A 23,315-nucleotide genomic window follows, 5' to 3' on the forward strand; every position below is an offset into this window, starting at 1 on the left:
AAATAAGTTAGTATTGATTTGTTTGTTTAAATAGTAAGAATTTAAGATATGTAAAATTTACAATTATAACCCTTTCACTTTTAATATAATTAAATTTTAAAACGGACCCCGAATCCACATTTTAGATTGCATATTAATAAAGATATAGAGATCATTATTTTTTCATCCTTTCTAATGATGGAATTAATAACATGTTGAATACATTTTTAAAAGTAGGATTCTTCAGATTTTCATAAATCTCAACATATTACAAAACCCAGAAACAATCCAAATTACTAGATTTCATCTTTGAAATCTCTTCTTACTTTCCAGCTAAGGAACCAAACCTAAGGCACGTGTCAAAGTGATCATCTTCCTACAAGCTTCAAGACCTAGCATTCTTTCTAAAATTCAAATGAGATAAGTTATATTCGTTGCTTATATAAGCAGCCTAAGCTGTAGGAGTAAGCATTACCATAGAATTTGAGGTCTTAGCTCTAATCAGTACGTAGTAAAGGTATTTAAATTGCAAAATTATTATATATCTTTTTAGTGTTCGCTACTTATATATATATATAAAAAAAAATCTATAATATAAATACAAATTATTTAAGGTTGATATGCTAGTTTAAATTATTTATATTTTTACTTATATATTATACACTACACTTACATATATTCTATACTGAGATGAAATGATGTGTTGTTTCATAAAACTATTGTACTCTCTAGTCATTGGGAAATAGGAAATTAAGCATCGAAAATAATAATTTGTTTCCTAATTTCACATTAAGCTATATTTGTTACCACTTACTAAATTTTTAAGAGAAATTAAAGTTTGATTGCCCACAGAATATTGAAACGAGGAGAGATAATGTTCGGAAAAGGAGTATCAAGTTCAAAGAGTATGGAAATCATTGGCTCTGAAAAGAAGTTTTCTGTGCTCATTGTGGATGATGACCCCATCATTAGAAAAATCCATAGTGCACTCCTAAGCAAATTTACTAAGGAAATTCAAGATGTCAAAAATGGAAAAGAAGCAGTTGATCTTTACCGATCTGGGGCTTCATTTGATATTATTTTTATAGACAAGGAGATGCCAATCATGAATGGGCTCGAGGTATGTTTGTCAGAGTAGAACCTCACATTTTTTATAAGAATTTTTTTTTAAGGAAATTTTTTATTAGAAAATATGATGTTAAAGTAAACTACTTTCGATACAATAATCTTTTTTTTTTTATTTTTTTTTTTATACACGATACAATAATCTTTAAAGGTAAGGATATGCATGCATTTTCATATATTGATTCAGAGAACTTACAAAAGCAATATATTAGCATAAATGGTTGCATTTTCTTATGTAAGTTCATAATCTTTGTAACTAGGTTCACAAGTGATGATAGTATAAGAATAATTTAATAATGCTTTGTTATTATTCATAATGATAGTTGATAGGATTTTTCAATAACTCATATAATTTTGATTTGTGGAACACAACTTTTTTTTTTTTTTTCTCTATTTAGAGAATTGGGTAATGCCAATTAATTACTAGACTCTTGACAATTTATGTCAACATAATTATTGCAACTTTAAGCAACTATTCACAAGCAAATATGTAAAAATTTTTCTTATGTCATATCAGTATGCATTTTTTTATTGATTCAATAATTAAGGTAGGGAAATTTGAATCCTAAACATCTCTATTGGAATCACCAAAAAATGTTAGTTAAGTTACAAGACTATTAACTATCATCAAATTATTATTATTGCTATTATGTTTAGATTCTTATATATAATATATACTCTAGCTAACGCTCATAAAGGCTCATATTTGTAACTTGTGCAACATCAAGTAATGTTGTCTCAATTTTTTAAATTTATCCTACTTTTAATAACTTCATATAAGAACATGTGCCCCTAATTATATTTTATTTATAGGCGACAAAGGAGCTACGAGCTATGGGCGTCAATAGCACAATTGTGGGAGTCACTTCATGTGATTTAAGCTCTGAAAGAAATGATTTTATTGCAGCTGGTCAAAATCAGTGTTATGAGAAGCCATTAACCATTGAAAAGATCGAGTCTCTCCTGAGCGAGTTAAACAAGAATAACTAATATGCTAATGGAGATAGCAGATGAACCATGTGATCCTTTGTTTTTATGCAATGGGCATATCAAAACTATGTTCTTATGTTAGTTGCTTTATGTTAGTAGAAATATGAAACTTATAGAATTCATAGTTGAGTTAGTAGAAATATGAAACTTATAGAATCCAAAACAACTATGGATTAAAATAAAATGTATGTTTTTATTTTATGTATAACTATGAAAATATTTCCTTACCTTATTTATTCAATGTTTTATCAGTACTAGCAACAACAATATGAAAAAAGAAAATGAAAAAAAAAATCGAACATTAGTTAAATACCTTTGTTTTTAGTAGTGGGTTTCAGTTAGCTCAACTGGTAAAGTCTCTGATGGTTGTATAAAAGATATGGAGTTCAGTTAGCTCAACTGGTAAAGTCTCTGTGGGATTAATCCCCGTCTACACCAAAAGTCGATTGGTGTCTTAATCTGATGATAATGAATGTTCATTAAGAGCAGATGCCATAAGTTGAAATTCTCTTTCAAAAAAAAAAAAAAAACCTTTGTGTTTAGTAAACTTATCAACAAGCATGAAGATTTGTTTTAATTCTTCTTTGCTATGAAAAAGATAATTATACCAGAAATCATACATAACATATTAAAGTTAAATGATAATTAGAATCAAAATTTAATTGAAATTAAACTCAAATTGTAGTATAATTTTGTGTCAAATATTTATTTTAGTTTTCTTAATTTTGGTGCCAAATGAACAATTCATAGTCCTTAGCGAGAAGACTGATCGAGATGAACAGTTCACTACTTAGTTAAGGTTATCTCAATGCCACTACTATTTGTATGTTTTCGTGCTTGAACATAAATGACAATCTAGTTTTATTTGACAATTTAATTTTGAAAAATTAAAGTCTATATTCTTGTGCACCCTTCTCAAGTAGTGAAAACAAAAAATCATTAGGGATCGTGGCGCCGTTTGGTGGGGGTAATTGTTTGTCTTTCCACGACTTCCTATGCCACATGCTAATGACTAATAGTGTGGTGGGAGCCAAAATAGCCAAGTTTGTCATAATAGCTTGGGCTTTGTGGTGTAATCGGAATGAGGTGAGGAATGGAGGCAAACAGAAAACGAGGTGTGAGATAATTGGGCAGCCACGTACTTGGCTGAGTACACTGCTGCAGTCGAGGCAACATGCCTGCCAGCACCAACGGTGGAGTTGCATAACTCTTGGTCACCCCCACGGGCACCTTTGTTCAAAGTTAATGTCGATGGGGCCGTATTTTCATCGCAAGGGGCAGTGGGCATTGGTGTGATTATCCGAGATGAGGAAGGAAGGGTGGAGGTAGCTCTAGGCAAGAAGATCTCTGCTCCATTGGGCGCTGTGGAGGCAGAAGCTAAAACTTTTGAGGCCGGAATCCTTTTTGTCAAGGACATCGGAATTCAATAGTTTATCTTGGAAGGTGATTCTATTATTGTACACCGAGCACTATGTGAAATATCAACCCCTCCACTATATGTGGAACCAGTTATTTTAGGAATGCATACATTATGCAAGGACTTTTGTCGGGTTGAATTCTCTCATGTGCTTAGACAAGGTAATAGACCAGCCCATTTACTAGTCAAACATGCTCTAGGCATTGTTAATTTCATTGCATGGATTGAGAGAACCCTTATTTCCTTGAACAAACTCTTATCCACAATGTAATTGCTTTTTCGCATCATTAATAAAATTTCAGTATTCGTATAAAAAAAATTATTAGGAATGTAGGGGGGAAATCTTCAAATTAAAGAACATAAAAGCATAAAAAAATTCTTGATGATACTATCTAAGTATCCCCTGAATGTAATTTTACATCTCACATAACTCAAGTAGCTAAAGGCAATTTATAAACTACAACCTCGTTGTACTTTGTGTTTTCAATCACATTTTTTAATCTGCAGTCATATTTGAGTATATGAAAATTCCATGTTGAACAAAAGATGACAACACATGCTAAAGAGAAAAAAATTTATTTCACAATATTGACAAGTTGACAGTACACTTTTACAAAGACCCAAGCCACACTTGCTTAGACACGCAAGACACTTTATTTTTGTTTTTGCACTTCTCCACTTATTTACCTTTTGCTAGACACACATCAATTCATAAATATACCTGCATACACACTAGCTCTTGACTTTCTTTTCTCCACTTCACTCACTTCACTTCACCTTACACCATTTCACACTTCACGACATAGGCACCATCACCCCTATTTATACTAGATTAAGGCTGGTTTAACTCATCGACTTTGGACTTTCTAGTCCATTCTTTACCAACAGTAAAAGCTGCCCTTCACCAAGCTTCTAGATAATTTTATAAACTTGTGGTTGAAAGTTATTTCTTCTAGGAAGTATTTATAGAAAGATAGGAAATATCTTGGAGATAATGTTAGAGAGAGAGAGAGAGGGAAATTTTATAGAATCAATGAGAGATTTCTAGAGGCAAGAGAGGCGGTGTTGATTTCTAACACTCCCCCTCAACACTAACTCTCTATCAATTTTTCCTTGATCATCATCTTCTAGTAGTGCTGCATTTGTATACTTGGGATTAGACTTTCGTTGTCTTGACGACCTTCTGAATTGTGGCTATGGACTTTCGTCTTCTTCCTTAACTTCTTCAATTTTTAGTGGATTCTCCTCTGGAGTCCTATGGTAAACACCAGTTTGACATGGACTTTGAATAACTTCTCTAAGCTCTAGCTCAACTTTATCTTCAAAAAGTTGTATTTCATCAATTGTCGTGAGCTGGTCTTTCCTTGAATGCTCTCCTGTGCTCTCAAGATTTTTGTCTTTGATTTTCTTTGGCAATGTTGCTTTTTCTTCCAAATATCACATTCCTTGAGGTGTAATAACGATCATTCGTTGGGTTATAATACCTCTAACCTTTCCTTTGGCTATTGTAGCCCACAAATATACAATGAACCACCTTCTTATCGAAATTACAACGTAGATAACTAGGCACAAATACATAGCAAGCCAAAGACTCGAAAATGACATACCGTTGGTTTGGTCTTCCACAGCTTTTGAAAAGGCGAGACAAACCCAAATCTTGCTTGTGGAAGTCTGTTAATCACATGAGTCGCTGTCTTCATACACTCTGCCCAAATCTACCTAGCACATCGTTTGCGTGTAACATGCTTCGGCAGGTCTCTACAAGATCTCTATTCTTTCTTTTAGATACACCATTTTGTTATGGAGTGCCTGGACAAGTAAATTGTCATGTGTTGCACTCTCGTAGATACTTGCAAAATTCATTTGAAGTATACTCTCCCCTAATCTCCGTACGTAGGCATTTAGGGCAGTATGGTAGAGGAGTTTGAGTAATATTGTTCGGGTGTTTTTGATATACGTGTGGGTGAAAAAGTGTGAAAATGTGTGTAATATTGTTTAAAATGTGAATTATTGTGTTAGAACTAACATGCTAATCAGGGGCTTAATCTTTTTAGCAACTTCTTTTTCCACTTTCATTTGAAACTCTTTAAATTTTGATAAAGTCTACGATTTTTCTTTCATAAAGAAAACCCATACGTACCTTGAAAAATCATCGATGAACGTCACCATGTAATGCATCCCACTGATAAACGCCTGCTTTACAGGTCTGAAGACATCTATATGGATAAACTCTAGGGGCTCCTTTGCTTTAAACTTTGACTCCTGATATGGCAGTTAATGTGCCTTCCCGTATTGGCACCAACACAAACTGTGTCTTCTTGGCACTCCCATTGAGTTAGGCCCTTAAGCATAGACTTGCTCATCATCACCTTTAATTTATGGTAGATGACATGCCCGAATCTTGCATGTCAAAGATCTGCAGTTTCATTTTTCTAAGTTTTATCCACATAGGCTGATTTGGTTGACATCACATACATAGAGTCCATTCGTTTGCCTTCCATGGTTGGTGTACCAATAACTATTAGCTCTTTGTACACCTTAATATCTTCAGGACCAAACAAAAGCCTTACCTTCATTTGCTAGTTGCGTGATTGAAAGCAAATTTTTCTTCACTCCAGGCATATGATATACCTTCTTTAAAGGTACTTGATTATTATTGCTGCTGTGAGGGGTGATTACCATCTCACTAATGTGTGCTATTGGAAATCTTGTATTATCGGTTGTTACTACCCCCTTCCCTCCGTTATACTAGGATACATTTTGCAATTTTTCCTTGTCACTAGTCATATGGTTTGCATATCCCGAGTCAACAACCCAATACTTTTTATAATTTGCTTGGTTGTGACTGGCCGCTACAAGTGCCATCTTTTTGTCTCCTTCCACGATGGTGGCTGCTAATTTCTCTTTTTCTTCTAAAGGCTCTGTCACTACATGAAATGCTTCAACTGCCCAGTCTCCTTTGCTGTCATCTTCTAGGTTGCTGGACGTCGCTATATTTCCTTGAGCTGTTCTCCGCTTGAATCGATAGTCTTGAGCAAAGTGGCCCATTTTTCCACACTCGAAACACTTGACATTATGATTTTTGCAACCCGTGGATCACAGATCATTATTGTTGCATCTTCCTTGAGCTCCTCGATCTTGAGTCGGTCTTTATATTGACAGCTAGAGTGCCTCATCTTCATTCTTTAGTGAGACCCAGCCATTTGCTTGACCAATGCTTTTTAGTCAGCTATCAAATTTTCTAATTCTACTAATGATGGTTGGATAGGCCAACCTTGAATGGCAGCTACAAAATTTCTATATTTGAGTCTCAAGCCATGAATGATTATCCTTCTTATTCTTAATCAGAAATATTTGACGCAAAATCTAATTCAGAGATTTCGCGACATAGAGACTTTACCTTGGTGAAGTATTGTGTGATCGTCATGTCTCATTGTGCCATTGACATTAACTTGTTCTCAAGCAATTGTAACTTCACATCATTCTTCTTTGAAAATAGTGTTGAAAAGGTGTCCCACACTGCCTTTGGTGTGTCTACACGCCTGATGTGCTTGAACATCTTTTCTTCGATGCTTGTCTTGATTGCAACAAAGCATTCCTGACTTTAATCTTTCAATTCTGTAAAGCTTTTGCATTCTCAGGAGGTGTGGTTTCGCCACTAGCTACGATCTCCCACAAATCATGCCTCTGTCGCAAGTAGAATTCCATGCAAGTCGACCATGAGTTGTAATTTAGGTTATTGAGCCTTCTAATGCTACCGACAGCTTAGAGGTCTATCATCACAATTTGGTAAGATCTTTCACACCACCATATAAGCTTGGTCCCAGACCACAAGCTTCAGAATCCTAGACTATACACAAGCAAAATGAACACCTCCAAAAATACTATCTTAGACGGATTCAAATCCTCTAGAGTTCTTAGGGTACTCTACTAGTAGAATTCATTAAATCCTAACCACTCTTTAATGATTTAATGGTCTAGATTCTGCCATGTCAGCATTTCATTAACAATCATCTTAATTGTTTTGTTTACAATATTATTTTATTATTTTAAGAATATTATTAATGAAATGCTGACATGGCAGAATCTAGACCATTAAATCATTAAAAAGTGGTTAGGATTAAATGAACCCTACTTGATAGAGTACCCTAGGAACTCTAGAGGATCTGAATCCATCTTAGACACCATAAATACAGTCCTTGACCGCCTCATATACTAGATTGTTGAACAAAAAAAGACAACTTGTTGAAGAGAACATAATTTATTTCACAATATTGATAAGTTGACAACACACTTTTACAAAGACACAAGTCACACTTGCTTAGACACACATGACACTTTCTTTTTGCCTTTGCACTTCTCCACTTATTTACCTTTTACAAAACACGCATCAACTCACATAAATATACCTACACACACCTACACACTAGCTGTTGACTTTCTTTTCTTCACTCACTTCACTTCACCTTACACCACTTCACACTCCACGACATAGGCACCATCACTCCTATTTATACTAGATTAAGGTCGGTTTAACTCATTGACTTTGGACTTTCTAGTCCATTCTTTACCAACTGTAAAAGCTGACCTTCACCAAGCTTCTAGATAATTTTATAAACTTGTGGCTGAAAGTTATTTCTTCTAGGAAGTATCTAGAGAAAGATAGGAAATATCTTGGAGATAATGTTAGATAGAGAGAGAGGGAAACTTTATAGAATCAATGACAGATTCTAGAGGCAAGAGAGGCGGTGTTGATTTCTAACACTCCCCCTCACCATTGACTCTCTCTCAATTTTTCCTTGATCATCATCTTTTATTAGTGCTGCATTTGTATACTTGGGATCAGACTTTCGTTGTCTTGTTGACTTCCTGAGTTGTGGCTGTGGACTTTGAGGGAAAATATTTTTGTTTCTTTCTTATTCATTTAAATTAAGGTTTGTGAAGGGGAAAATTAAGGGTGGGATATTATTTTTCACTCCCTTAAAATACATGCATATTAGGCATTCCTTACACAATCATATAAAATTATCCAAGCTTGTAAAAGATTAAGTTAGAACTTAAAACTTATAAAAAATCACTTAGCAAGCAAGGGAATCATAACTTTGTTGGGTGTAAGCATGGTAAATGACCTTATGACCAACATATTCCACAATGGACTGAAATGTTGAATGCATCCCGGAGGCCACATGGTACATTAGTTAATGCATTTTAGTGCATTCAACGTTTCATTCCTTTTGCCAATATGGAAAGCAAGCATACTACATTACCAAACAATTTCTTGAGGGTGTGCCCACGAGATCCACCAAGCAAGGATTCTTAAGAAAAAAAAACAAGATACATCAAGCAAGCATAATATAGAGTTTCAATAATTTTTTTTTTAATTTTTAATAATGGGTGGATCGCATGTGCATATACTAATACTAGTACTACTTTTCCTAAAACTCGAGACTTTTTTCTTTCTTAGGGTTGAAACCTAAATCTCAAGTCTTGTTTTGGAAATAAATAATAAGCTAAAGATACATTAGTTATTTAAAATTTGAACTTTATTAAAAATTATTATATAATGATTGACACGTAATTGTTGATAGGATAAAATATTATTTTCTTCTCTACACTTTATTGAGAGTTATTTTTTTGTCTTTAAACCATTGAAGATGTTTTTCTTTCTACTTTTAAACTTATAAAAATATATTTTTTAATCCTTTCCACTTTTTCTGGCCTCTAAATTATCTCCTAAATTATTGAAAAAAACCACTTTATAAGATTAAAGACAATGGTTACAAACCTACAATAACCACTAAAAAAATTAATATGTTTTCATAACAGCTATATTGTATGCTGCTTATGTTCTTAAAACATATGTTAAATTTTTTATCAATTGGATGTTATTTATTATTTAATTCATAAATTTATTTTTTATCCATAATTTTATACTAAAAAAATTTAAAATTAAAACATTAATTGATGATATAATTATTAATCTTTGATTTTAAAAAAATTTTGCAAACATAAAATTGATAGAAGATATAAGAAAAAAAATGTTATCCAATGATGGATTTAAAATTTTTTTTTTTTGAGAATGAGGATTTATAAAAATTTACATCTGATAAAAAAAATTAAATAAAGTTGTAACAAAACTTTATCCTATAATTAAATTAAGTATAAAAAAAAAGAAAATTTTAATGAAATTTACGAACTAAAACAATATTTTAGCCTAGTTGAAACACCGCACGTGCGGTTCATGTTGCCTTATCATCTTCCTCCCAAAATTCAAAAACTCCCATATATCCCCCACCCCCACTCTCAAAACCCCTGCTTTCCTCTCCACTTCACTCCAAAACCCTGAAACTCTGAAACCACCCTTTCTCAATGTCTTCTACTCATTTCTTCTTCTCAACCCACACCTCTCTCCTCTCCAAACCCTCTCCCCTCCTTTCCCCTCTCCTTCCAAAGCCTCTCCTCATCGTTCGCTCCTCCGCAGTCTCCTCTCCGGAGAAGCGGAAAAAAACCCGAAGTCGAAAGCCTCAGCGTCAGCTCTCGAGGGGCGACGATTCGTCATCGTCTTCGTCTTCGTCGGCATTTGCTCTGGCGTCGGCCTCGGCGGCCGAGAAGAGCCTCCGCTTCATCTTCATGGAAGAGCTCATGGAGAGAGCGAGAGACCGCGACTCTCTCGCCGTCTCCCAAGTGATTCACGACATGATTGCCGCCGGCCTCACCCCCGGCCCCCGCTCCTTCCACGCCTTGATCGTGTCCTACACTCTCAATGCCGATCACGAAGCCGCTGTATGCATTGCCACCATTTCTGTTTTTTTTGTTGATAATACTTGTTTACGGAATTCACATTACTTATGGCATGTTTGGATGTTTAAAAAAGGAGGGGAGTAGAGTAGAGGGAAGGGGAGTAATTCAATTACCTTGTTTGAGAGTTTTTTAAGGAAGGAGGGAGAGGGATTTGGAGGGGTTTGGAGGGGTTTCAACTACCTCCAACCCCCTCATTTTTAATTCCCCCAAATTGGAGAGATTTGGAGGGAGAGTAGAGCACATAAAATTATTTATAAAGTAAATTACCTAATTTACCCTTATTATATTTATAAAATTACAATGTTAAAAACAAGGGGAAGAGCTAATTACTCCCTTCCCCCTTACTAATTATAAAAACATCCAAACAAGGTGGAGGATAATTATTCTCCTCTACTCCCCTCCCCACTACTCCCCTCTCCTCTACTCCCCTCTACTCTCCTCCCTCTCTAAACTCCCAAACAGGCCATTAGTGTAAAATTTGTAGGATTAACTGATATTGTTAATAATGATATATTGTGATTGCAGTTTGGGTTACGCATTATAGTGACAAATTTTGTAGTGCTGGTAGCAACTATTGTTCTTATTATTATTGTGATTAGGCTAAAATTCGATTTAGTCTCTTGACTTTTGCTTCGATTTTTTTTTTCAATTTGTCAAATTAGTTACTAAGTTGTGCTAGTATCTCACTTTGTAAATTTGAGTCAATATGGTACTTCATGTTGGTAAACGAGGCCGTTTAAACATTCTATGTTTATAATTTAAAATTTAATTGAAAAAATTCATAAAATGTGTTATTTAATTGATATTGTTGCTTGATGAGTATTTATTATATAAAAAAAAGTGTTAATGGCTTCATTTGTTAACAGATTTTGGAAGACTAGATTGACTTATTTTGATAAAGTGAGGAACTAAATTAATAAAATTAAACCTTAAGGATTGGTTTGACAATTGAAGTAAAAGTCAAGAGACTTAATTGATTTTTAACCTTATTATTATTATTATTATTATTATTACTATTATTATTTATAACTATGGTTTGTTGATGTTGTTGTTGTTTTATTTGAAAATTGAATTTTTGTTGTTCCATGAATGCAGATGCAATCGCTGAGGAGGGAGTTGAGTGCGGGTGTTCGTCCACTACACAAAACGTTTGTGGCGCTGATTCGGTTGTTCGGTTCTAAAGGTCATGCAACTAGAGGTTTAGAAATTCTTGCAGCGATGGAGAAGTTAAACTACGACATTCGCCAGGCATGGCTGATTCTTGTTGGTATAAAATACAATGTTTTTCTTTTTTGGTTATGCATATCTATTCAGTTGAATTTGAATTATTATCTAAGTTGGTGAAGTGCATCTTGTGAGCAGAGGAGCTTGTTATGAACAGGTATTTGGAAGATGCAAATAAAGTGTTTTTGAGGGGAGCCAAAGGTGGGCTGAGGGCTACTGATGAAATTTATGATCTTATAATTGAGGAAGACTGTAAAGTTGGGGATCATTCTAATGCATTGGATATTGCCTATGAAATGGAGGCAGCTGGGCGGATGGCAACCACTTTTCATTTCAATTGTTTGCTCAGTGTGCAGGTGAATCTCTCTCAATGTTGCTTATGGCGTTGTTTTATGTTCTATTGTTTAGCTACTTTCTTTTTTTCCTTCTCCCCTCCCTAAGAAACAAGCCTAAATTTATGACACCTGGGTTTTCAATCAGAACCTGGCAATGAGTGTGCTTGTTTGTAAGTGCTTCAGGATACTGCTCATTTGTATGTTTTGGTAGGAACTTTAGGATAAAGAAATTTGGTAAAATGTTAGGATAGGATAGTTCTTATTTGATTTTGATATTGACCTTCACATGATAATGCTACCCACTAATGTATCACTGTTAAAAAAAAAGGAAGAAGATTGAACTTGAGCTGTGAATTGGAGAAATCTCTAATGTCTTAATGCTACCCACATTCTTCGATGTTGATTTTTCTACTTCTTGATTAAATTTAGAGGGTAAATATTGAATACTCAAAAGTCAAAACTTAAGGCACTATAGAATTTACTATGACAGGTATGAAGTTCTAAAAGTGGAAGTCAAAATCCTTCTTGAGAAACATAATTTACCGAATTTCAACTTTAAAATTAGTGAAATGTTTAACTTATCCATCCCATGAATATCATTATTAAATTTAAAAAGAATGTTTCAAACATTTAATAGTTCAATTTCATTATATGATATAGCCTCCGTAATACAAATTGAAACTGATAATAATCATAAATAGTTGTGATGCGGACAAGAAAGAGCTCAAGGAAAAAGAAGATTAAATATATAAAGATTCAAGAATTGTGGTCTAGTTTTGATGTCCGACATTCTTAGTACCTTTGATAGGTTATTTTATTTATTATTGAGTCTTTTAGGTTGGGATTGGTTCTAATTTAGTTGACTAGAATAAGGGCAATTTGGTAATTTCCAGATTTTTAAAGAAATGGGCTGTCCTAGAGGCCCATGACTATTATTTTATGTTTTGAGTCCTTTGGTTTAGGAGTTATTAAGTTGTCTTGTTTGTTATTAGTATTCCTATTGATTCTAGGAATAGGTTATTTAGAGTCCAAGTCCTTCTAGGAAAGGGATTTACAATAGCCTCTATGTAAAGGTTAACAATAGCCTCTATGTAAAGGCTCTATTGTAGTCAATGTTATAGGCATAGAGATTGATTAATTAAATTCCAGCAGCTTATTTAAAGCCTTGAGGGTGTGATTGCCTTTCTCCTGTCCATTTCAGTTGATCATTTTGTTTTTCCATTTAAATCCTACATACAAGGAAAACTAACATATTTTCTTGAAAAATTTATTATTCTTTATAAGTTTCTTGGAATTCCATCTCAACATTCTCGTTGAAACAACTATGATAATATATAGTTGCTGTTTCCTGTGCTGTGAAATATCTTTGGAGAAAAACTGGTTTGAATGCTTTCCTATGTTTCCCAAATTCGAAACAACTTTTTTTTTTAATTGAGATGCAGCTGATATTGGTGAAATATGAATTCCACATGCACTTGGCCATGGCTCTTTTGACATTGTTCCTGTATCTTTAGTCAAAACACCCAAACACCATGTTCTGCCATCAATTCTTTGTTTTATATCAATAAAACTTATTACTTATTAAAAATGATTCTTTGTTTATAGTGTGCCCCCTTGACCTACTTCCAAGTCAAATGGCATCAAAACTTGACACGTGATGTAGGTTTTTTAAGATTCAGCTCTAAATTAGGTTCTTAATGAGACCTTGAAGGTTTCTTGAATGAGGATTGGTGTTAAAGGGCTTAGGTAAAAAAAATATCAATTCTTAAATATGTTGATGGTTGTTTTGTGTCAAAAATAGTGAGTAGAACATGAAATAAGATAGATAAAACACTAGGCAATCATACCTAGGTTCCTACGCAATCACACTTAGGTAGGAGAAGGCAATCACACCCTCAAACAATAAAATAAGCTGCTGAGATTTTATTAGAATAATCTTACTATCAATAACCTATTCATAGAATGAACAGGTTTACTAATAACTTTCAAAAAGGACTTAAGAATTTCTAAACCGAATTGGAAAATGACTCAAAGCATAAAGTAAGAGTCATGGGCCTTGGGTACAGCCAAGGACAGACAGCCCATTGCAGTTTTTTGGAAATTGCCAAATTTCACTAATTCTAGTGAAACTGAGTTAAAATTGATCCAACATCTTTCTATCCTAAGAAACTCAATAACAACTAAAGTAACCTATGAAAGGTGTCAAAAGTCCCACATCGAGACTAGACCACAAATCTTGAATCTTTTTGTGTTTAATATTTTTTTTCCTTGAAATCTTTCTTGTCCGCATCAACATGTTCCAATAAAACAAAAACCAAACATTTGAAACACCTTTTATGTAACCAAGCACTTAACTAATTAATTTCATGCAGCCAAGGAGATCTTCTCCTTTTCTTTTTTTTTTCTTTTTTTTTTTTTTTTTTTTTTCATTTACAACCAATGCCCAAGGTGTTTGTTAAATTCGCCACAGAAATCTAAGTAAAAAATCTCAAAAAAAACAAGATTGGGTGAACTATCATCGAAAATGCTTTAACATTCAAATTAAAAAAAAAATTTTAAATTGATTGGAATTGGATGATCAAGGACAAAACCTTTGCTCCAGTATGTTAAGAATCAGTAGAAGACGATCACAGCTATATTGTTGTTTCATCATCATCATTGGAAAAGTTATATTTTTTATTACAAGATTTCAAAGTTTAAATTAAAGCAAATTACAAACTTGGTCTATAGCTTGAGAGTTGTTCAATCTATTCAGGGTAAAAATAAAACACTAGTGGTGAATTAATCTTTCAAAGATTTCCTTCAAAAGGATGAAACAAGATAAAGAAATATAAAGAATTTCATAAAATTAAAGACAAAACTCAGCTGACCCAGGAACCAAACATTCCTACAACAACAACAACCAATTACATCATCAAGCATACAAAATCTTCAAAACCCCCAAATGAACCACAACCTGCCGCCGCCGCTAATAACCCAAGCCAAATCCCCAACTTTTAATTTGTCAAACCTCCACATGTGGTTGTTGATGAAAGCCTAGCCACCACTGTCGCCGTAAGTCTCTGATGCAACCCACAATAGCAGCCCCACAACCCTATTGAGCCCACTCCCACAACCGTTGGCTCTCTTGAAGGTTTATTCATTCTATTCATTTTAATTTTTTTGCTTTGTTTGGTTGTTGAGAAAGAAGAGAAGAAAAGTAAATACATGGTGGAATGTTTAATTAAAAATGATGTTTCTGATTTTTTTTTTTTGATAGGTAGATAGTGGGGGAGGGGGAGATTGGCTTTGAACACATATATGGGGCACCACAAAAAATGCCATTACCTTTGGGCTATAACTTGAACCCCAAGATGATGTTTGGGATTTTGAATTTGGTTTAATTGGGAATAAACTTTAACCCTCTGTTTAAGTTCGAAGGAGTTTCAATCATTTTTAGAATTTGGGGGAACAGTATGGCATTTAAAGTCTTTTTTCACTATACCTCAGGAATGTCAGTGTAATTTACTTTTGTTTTGTTTTGTTTTTAACTAATCTTCATGAACTACTAAATATGGTGGTTAGAATAACACTAGAAGTATCAGCTGATGTTTTAATTCTGTAGTAAACTATTCCAGCTTGCTCAAAATTGGCATAGTTGTTTGCTTATAAACTTTGGCTTAAATGGCACTTCCTCCTCCCACAAGAGTGGCTGGAGACTGAGGTTGTGGGTTAAAACTCATTTAATGTGTGTGTTACAATAACTTAACAATTAGATAACAAAATTGACCTAGTTTTTTTTATTTACAGATTTTGCAACAAACTGATTACATTTGTTTCTATTATTTAGGCTACTTGTGGCATACCTGAAATTGCCTTTGCAACGTTTGAGAACATGAAATATGGAGAAGGTTCGCAACAACTTTTTCCTTTTTTTTGTGCTTTTACATGAAGATATTATGCGCTATGAATTTGTTTTTTTTGTTTTTTTTTATAAAATTTTTATAAATACTGAGTTGTATTGGAAAAATAAGAATTCAACAATTACAAACAATGTATTATAGATGTTCATCACAACTAAGCTCTAAGTGTACGATATTCAATAAACTCTAATAAGTTTGAGAAAGAGAAGCTTTCTGATGCTGACAAGTATTCTAATATAGTTTTCAAAGAAATGCAATTTCTAGATCTGTCCTCGGTTCCTCACACACCCTTCAAAGTTTCTTACATTTCTTTCCCTATAGATGCATTGCATCAGGCAATGAGGAGTGGCCTTCCATATCTCACTGTTCCGATGTTGCCCAAAACAGCCTTTGCTAATAAGCTAGTAAATCTACATCATCCTTTGAACGTCAAAAAGAGCAAATACCATATCCCACAACTCTCTACAAGTGATTTAATGTTCCCCATCCCCCTTGCACATACAAAACCAGCTCACTAAAATAATATTATTCTTTCTCAAATTATCTGTTGCTAGGATTTTTTCCAAAGAAGCAACCTAGAGAAAGAAAAAGCTGCCTTTGTTGAGACTTTAGGCTTCCAAATGCATTTCGAAGGGAACTTTTCAACTTCTGTAGGGGCTAAGGCTATTATAGGATCTAATCTTGAACCCTCCTGAATAGATGACCTTCAGCACAACGTATCCTCTCCTCTGACTTCAATTCCCAGTCATGGACTGCTTGTGTAAAATTCTGGGAAGCATGGACACAGCAAATTGGGTGCTGTATCCATGTCGTACGCGACATGGGATACTCCTGGGACACGGCTGTACGCGTGTCTCAGCTAGGAGTGGCAAAATCTGACATGACCCACAAACCCGACATGACTAACCCGTTTATAAACAGCTCATGGGTTGAGGCTAAACGGGGTCGGGTCATATTTGGGTTGACATGGCTAACCCATCTAATAAACGGGTCGTGTTCATGTTCAATATGTGAACCCGTCTGACTTGTTTGATCCATTTAGCTTACAAAATTATTAGTTATTTTGATATTATTGCTTAATCAATAGTTGTTTTTATATGTTTATTACTATATTTATAGTTGTAATTGTATTTTAATTTTAGATATATGGGAATTAATAAAAATTATGTAGGTTTGGTATGACCTATTAATCAAATAGATTATGAAATCAGTCATTTGTATTGATCTTCATATGACTTGATAATTAAACGAGTTAAACGTGTTAGGTCGGGTTGACTTGTTTAATAAACAGGTTGTGTTTGGGTTGAGGATTCCTGACATGCTTACTAAACTGGTTGGGTTCGGGTCAACCCATATAGCTGAATACACGTGGCTTGACACGACATGAACCCGACCCGTGAACACGAATTGCCACCCTAGGTCCCAGATGCTCTTTTTTTTTTTTTTTTAATTTAAAAGTTTTATTTTAAATAATTGGGTACGGCCTGGACACAGCTCGGACACTTTTGAGACACGGTCGGGACATGCTTTGTAAAAAAAAATTGACTAACTAACCCAGCCCATCGCAGATCTTCTTCTTCTTCTTCTTTGCAGATGTTCTTGTTCTTCTTCATCATAGATCTCTTCTTCTTCGTCTTCGTCTTCTTCTTCTTCTCACACAGGAGGGACTGAAGGACAGATCCAAATTCATATTCCCCATTTTGCCTTTTTTTGTGACTTTTGTTCGTGCGTGCTTAGGTTAGTGATTTCCCCCTTTTGCCCTTTTGTTTTGTTTGTGTGTCCTAAGCCAACTTCTTTTTAAAATTTTCTTTTATGAGTTAACTTTTTATTATTCTTTTATTATTATTTAGGTAGACAATAGACACAAGTATATATATATAGGCTAGGCTTTAATATACTTACAAAAGAATTATTAACAATTATTTAAAAACAAATAAAATTTTTGTTATAAAACAAATTTTGTAAAATTTGAAAAAAAAAAAAAATAATCTACGTATCCCAGCTGACTAGTGTGCTAATTTTTCAAAAATTGCCGTGTCATTGTACCGTATCTGTACTTGTACCTGTGTCCGTATCTGTACTTGTACCTGTGTCCGTATCCATGCATATGCTTCCCTGGTAAATTTTTGATTCCTAGTGAATGGATTGTGTGATTGCATATGACCACTAGTAGTTCTCTTATTCTGTGCAATACGATGCAACTCAAGGAAAGACTCCTTAATCACCACCCTTGAAGTTGATGAAGGTAGAGATTCCACCTTCCCTGTATATTTTTCCAAAGGCTAACCCCATACAGTCCATTCGCGGCATTGGTGGACCAACCTCCTCCCATAGAGCCATACTTCAGTTCATTTATTCAGAATTAGTTACAGGGCAATTGCTTTGTTTCATAAATGTTTGGGAAGCTTATGCCTTTTTCGGTAGTGCACTATCATTAATGGTAAGATGATTGCCCAGTTGCTAACTGACTTTGATAAGATTTTTGCCATGGGATCTGGTGTGATCATTTTAGTGTATGTGCTGCACTAAAGATGTACTTTGGTTATTTTACAATATATATGAATTAGTAGTTTTCTAGTTGTTTTTATTCTACTTTACCCCCTTTTTGAATGGATCCACTACAGAAAACCACGTTTTTGATAAGGAACATGAGTTTTGACGTAAAGGAAACAAGAGAAGAGAAGAGATAGAGGATAAATCCTTGGGGTTGTTCTCTTTTGTTACTTTTCCTGAGATGTTTGATTGCTTTACTTTTAGTGTTTAATATTGGTATTCCTGTTGTATACATCCTGTGTACATGGGTGGCACCTCTTTTATGTATTATTAAATGAAATATTTACTTATAGAAAAAAAGGGTAGAGATAGAAGAAATTCCTCAACAAATACAATTGAAGAGGAAATAAGGTGGAAAGGGAAACAAAAACTATGTCAAGACAAATCAATGTCACTAGTTAAAATAGTTCTGGCCAATGCCTTCTTCTGCAAGGAGGTTTCTCCTTTGCATTGGCCTTGTGTGGGTTTAGTGAATGTTCTTGTTTTTTGAGAGTTGCAATGCTTTCTTGTATTAGTCCAATTTTTATCAAATTAATTGGACTTATTGTACGTGCAAAAATTGGTCAAGAGGCACCTTGATTTAAACTGTTTGCTACATATTTGATACTTGTTAATTGAAAAATAAAACTAAATTGTACTCTTATTTTTTGGTTTGCCAAAGGTTTTTAAGCTCTCTTGGTTGACTTTTGCTTCTTTTCACACTGTTTTTCTTTCCTTTGGTGCTTCATAGTATCCGATTTCTATCTATGTTATTTCCGTTGGAAGTTGGAAATGTTTATGACTTTGAAACTTTACAATATCCATAATTTGAAACCAATTAGTTTAACAGAATAATATGTAATCCTCTATTTAACCTCCGCAATATTAACTTTATTGATTCAATTGTCAAAATAGACTCCTGATTACATTATGTAGGTTTAATTTAGTTAAATGAACTCTCCAGCCTGTTTTCAACTGTTCAAGGTTTGTACTTAATTATCTTTTTTTCCCCCTGGGTGTTAAATACTTGTAATTATTTTTGCATAACAGATTATATGAAACCTGATACTGAGACTTATAATTGGCTGATCCAAGCGTATACAAGAGCTGAATCTTATGACAGGTACTTCAGTAGCATATCAGCAATACCAGATTTGGTTTATTTATGAGCAACAATGTTTTGATTCTTCAAAGTATTTAGGGTCAAATCCCTAGCCGAGTGCTTTGACAGCCCTAATTTTTTGGTAAAACCAAGAAATGAAAACTTAATAATATGTTGCCCTTAAATTTTACTAGCTTTAGTCGAGTAAAAAGGGTCATCTTTAGAAAGGTTCCCAACGTTATCATTGTCAAAGAAGAAAATGAAATAAAATAAAATAAAATAATTGATCCCTATTTTTGGGGTTAAGTTCCCAAGAACATGGAACTCCTACCAATGTGCCAAGTTTCAGTTAATTACTTTGTCACGATCAAGTTTTTTGGATTCCTTTTTTTTTTTTTTGGATCAACAAGTGTATTGGAGTTTCCTCCAGACTTACTGTTATATACTGATTGTTTTACAATGCCAATTTACTCCATCTTGATCGTGCTCAGGGGCGGACCCACTTAGAAGAGAGCCCCCCAAACTTTTCTAATATTATAAAATTACACCTAAAATTTCCTAAATTCTTCAAAAAATATATGGTTGGCACCTCCCCCTCCAAACTTCTCAAATATTAGATTTTTACCCTTGAATTTTTCTAAAATTTTCAAAAGAAATATGGTTAGCCCCCCAAGCTCTTCATATTTCATGTATGACACCATTAAATTGGTTCAATTTTATATTGTTATTATTATTTTGGCCCCCCATTAACAAAATTCTAGTTCCGCCCCTGACCGTGCTCATTCCTCAGGGTTCATTCTATTCATTTTATCAATTGCTTTTTCCTCTCTAGGATTTTCCAATTTGAATATTCTTAGAGAAAGGTAAATCAGTTGAAGGTCATATAATTTACCACGTTAAACAAATTTCTTCTCTTTTTCCCGTTATCAATGGCACAAATACTCAGTGGTTTGCCTACTACCCTTCCCTTGTTGCAGAATCCTCCTTCCTTCCATTTTCTCCCTGAATCCCTTCCAATTTAAAGGGTAGAAGTATCACTTGGTTAGAAATGTTTTTTCTTTCTTACGTCATATTTGAATTTAGAGGGGGAGAGTTGCTGAATTTATTACATGTACGAATTTACTGGTAAGCAATAAGTGCTATTGGTTTTGAGCAACGTGGGGCTATCTAACACATAGTTCATGATTTTAAATTGGATTGGACAAAAGTTCATAGATAGGCACAGCATTTGGCACTGCACAATCCCTTACTGCATAATAGTTTACCCCACCAATTTTGCAGAAGGTCATAGACTGTTACAACAGTCTTGTCTACCAAGAAGAATGCTTGGTTTTCGTGAATGGATATGAATACAAGTAAATTATAATTGTCAAAAAGTGGACACTAAGACGAATCAAATTACCAGGTGGGTCCCATCTCATTTTTATGTTGAGTCAAAACTCAGAACTAGTTTTATTTTGTTTTACATATGTAATGGTAATTAAAAGTTGCCATCATAGCAAGTAATTAAGATAAGGCATCATACAAAATAATTATGTGACCACTATGAATGTTGTAAATTGTAATTGCCTTTAAGAATATCCTTCCATTAAGAAAAGTAACTTGATAATATCCACAATAAAAATGTTGATTGATGATCCTGTTGCAACAATGCTTGGTGCTAGCTGCTGCTAGTTGAAATTACAAGGCCTTTGGAGCACTGCTCTTATTGCTAATACGAAATCAGACACTGAGATTCAAGATTAGCAGATGAAAACAATCGTTATTATTGAAGAATGAAAATTCTTAAACAAAGATCTCCACAATCCTTTTACATGAAAGGAAAAAAAAAAAGAAAAAAGAAAAAAAAAGAGAGTGAGAAAACTACCTGCAAATTATATAATCTTGTTGTATTATCTAATTGACAATTAATGACGTCTATGCATTAGTTTTGCATGAAAAAGAACAGTTCAGGAGTATTTTCTCTAGAAAGTTATACTTTTCCAAGAAAAAAAAAAAAAAAAATCTCTAGAAAGTTATCTTTATTGGCTTGCTTTAGTTTCTATGTTTTGAACTTGAAAATTTCAAGTTAATGTATAACATACATTATCTTGTGGTTTCGTTGTAATGTACTTGTAGGGTGCAAGATGTTGCTGAGTTACTAGGAATGATGGTTGAAGACCACAAGCGTTTGCAGCCTAATGTGAAGACCCATGCGTAAGCAAGCCTCTTTCTATGAATCTTAATCTTAAGGAAACCTTTTTCAGTTGAAACTTAGGTAAATCATTTATGTGAAATTTATATTATTTTGTATCTTTCCTATCTTAGTGATCATGTTTAATATATATATATATATATATATATATATATATTAAATGAGATCATTTAATAAATTTTTATTGTTGTTCTTGTTATTTTTGAAATAGGTTAACTCTTGTTACCTGAGACATAAACATTGAGTAGGGTTTTTGTTGCCATTGATTATGTGTCTCTTTGAACAAACTGCAACTGAGTTGTTGCAATAACAGTTAGTCGATGAGCTTTGACTATAATAATAGTCAATATCATGCAATTAAAAATGAGTCCATATCTCTTTATATTGGTTATGGATGAGTTTGCTTGCTCCATAAAATTGGTTATTGTTCATTAATTAGGTTTAGAATTATTGAGTTCAATAATATAAGTTGTCAAGGTGTTACCCTGATTCTGTTGGTATAACAGTTGACTCTTTTCCATCAATAATCAATGATTGACTCTTGGAGTATAGGATTCCTAAATTAATATCTGACTTTCTTTAAATACATCAAATCCTTTCAGGAAGGGATCCTAGTTTCCTTTCCTAGTTCCTTTTCTAGTAATATCTGTGGGGCATTTTTGAATTCAGATACAAGAATGGTCAAATTATTTGCCTGTGATTAGTGGTCTGTTATTAGAATTGCATGTAACCTGGTATAGCATGATTGTTCTTTGGTTAGGTGAGAGGTGGCAATGAAGCTTCTCTGTCTACCTTGGACAAAGTAAAAAAAAGTATAAGCAACAAGCACAATGCATAGTGTTGTTTATTCAAAGTGATCTTGGAAAGCATAAGCTGTGACTCTAACCTCTGTCATAAAATTCTTGGCAGGAGATGCATATATAGTTTACCTTAATTTAAGGTGGTTTCTTCATCTTTCCTGGTGCTCTTGAGACCAAATATGCATTTACACAACTGGTTTTTCTGAAATAATTTTTCTTTGCTCTCTGCCTTTTGCTACATGGAGCCAAATTTTCTTTTTGTCTGCCTAGAAATACATCAATATAGAACTAAAAGCTGTATGCGTTTTAGATTTTTTGATAATATCTTAAATTCAACTCTTGTTCTTTTCTAATTCCAATAATCGGTAGATAACATTATGCATTCATGTTCAGGCTGTTGGTGGAGTGCTTTACCAAGTATTGTGTTGTAAGAGAAGCTATTCGGCATTTTCGTGCCCTTAAACGCTTTGAAGGCGGAACTAGAGTTTTACATAATGAAGGAAACTTTGGGGATCCATTATCCTTGTATCTTCGGGCTTTATGTCGAGAAGGTGTGCATATACTATATTATGTTGTAACAGTGATACATATTTCTAATCATTTGATTTCTTCCTTTCTTTCAATACATATTTGCTAGAGATTTTGAACCATGCAATCTAAAATCGTGCTTGAATAAATTGTAGCCTAAAATTTATGCAATAGTGGTGGCTAGAAGTTATGCCAATCTGCAGTTAATTTGTATAAGCTAGGTAGCATGGGAACCAAACTGTCATGCAAGATACTTCTTCAAAGACTTATGCCATTTTGCATTAGTGAGAGTGTCAATGCCTAAAATTGTTTGTAGATGTTAAAATAGTGTCTAACTGTCTGTCAAGTCTTTTCTATCATCTCTTACGTGATAGTTGTTAGATCAT

At 33.9% G+C, this 23,315-nt stretch overlaps 2 protein-coding genes across 2 annotated transcripts in view; both read left to right on the top strand.

Moving 5' to 3' along the window:
* Window positions 1–853: 853 nt before the first annotated feature.
* Window positions 854–2,094, top strand: LOC142628653 (two-component response regulator 24-like). The gene is made up of 2 exons (XM_075802704.1): window positions 854–1,099; window positions 1,918–2,094. Exons 1-2 carry the CDS (start codon window positions 854–856, stop codon window positions 2,092–2,094), a joined length of 423 nt encoding a protein of 140 aa, XP_075658819.1.
* Window positions 2,095–9,828: 7,734 nt separating this feature from the next.
* LOC142629772 (uncharacterized) overlaps window positions 9,829–23,315 on the top strand; it is a 29,519-nt gene continuing 16,032 nt past the window's right edge. Inside the window, exons 1-7 of the mRNA XM_075803807.1 lie at window positions 9,829–10,294; window positions 11,408–11,579; window positions 11,675–11,892; window positions 15,701–15,761; window positions 19,356–19,428; window positions 21,526–21,603; window positions 22,795–22,952. Coding sequence (XP_075659922.1) covers window positions 9,881–10,294; window positions 11,408–11,579; window positions 11,675–11,892; window positions 15,701–15,761; window positions 19,356–19,428; window positions 21,526–21,603; window positions 22,795–22,952 — 1,174 coding nt within the window. The 5' untranslated portion in view covers window positions 9,829–9,880. The remainder of the gene's footprint in view (window positions 10,295–11,407; window positions 11,580–11,674; window positions 11,893–15,700; window positions 15,762–19,355; window positions 19,429–21,525; window positions 21,604–22,794; window positions 22,953–23,315) is intronic.

Source organism: Castanea sativa, chromosome 3 (genome assembly GCF_040712315.1).
Source record: "Castanea sativa cultivar Marrone di Chiusa Pesio chromosome 3, ASM4071231v1".
Lineage (NCBI taxonomy): Eukaryota > Viridiplantae > Streptophyta > Magnoliopsida > Fagales > Fagaceae > Castanea > Castanea sativa.

Excerpts from the sequence above, each read along its gene's own strand:
- LOC142628653 (XM_075802704.1), top strand. The coding sequence starts at position 854 with ATGTTCGGAAAAGGAGTATCAAGTTCAAAGAGTATGGAAATCATTGGC. Across the intron at positions 1,100-1,917 it reads CAATCATGAATGGGCTCGAG|GCGACAAAGGAGCTACGAGC; the intron begins GTATGTTTGTCA and ends TTTTATTTATAG.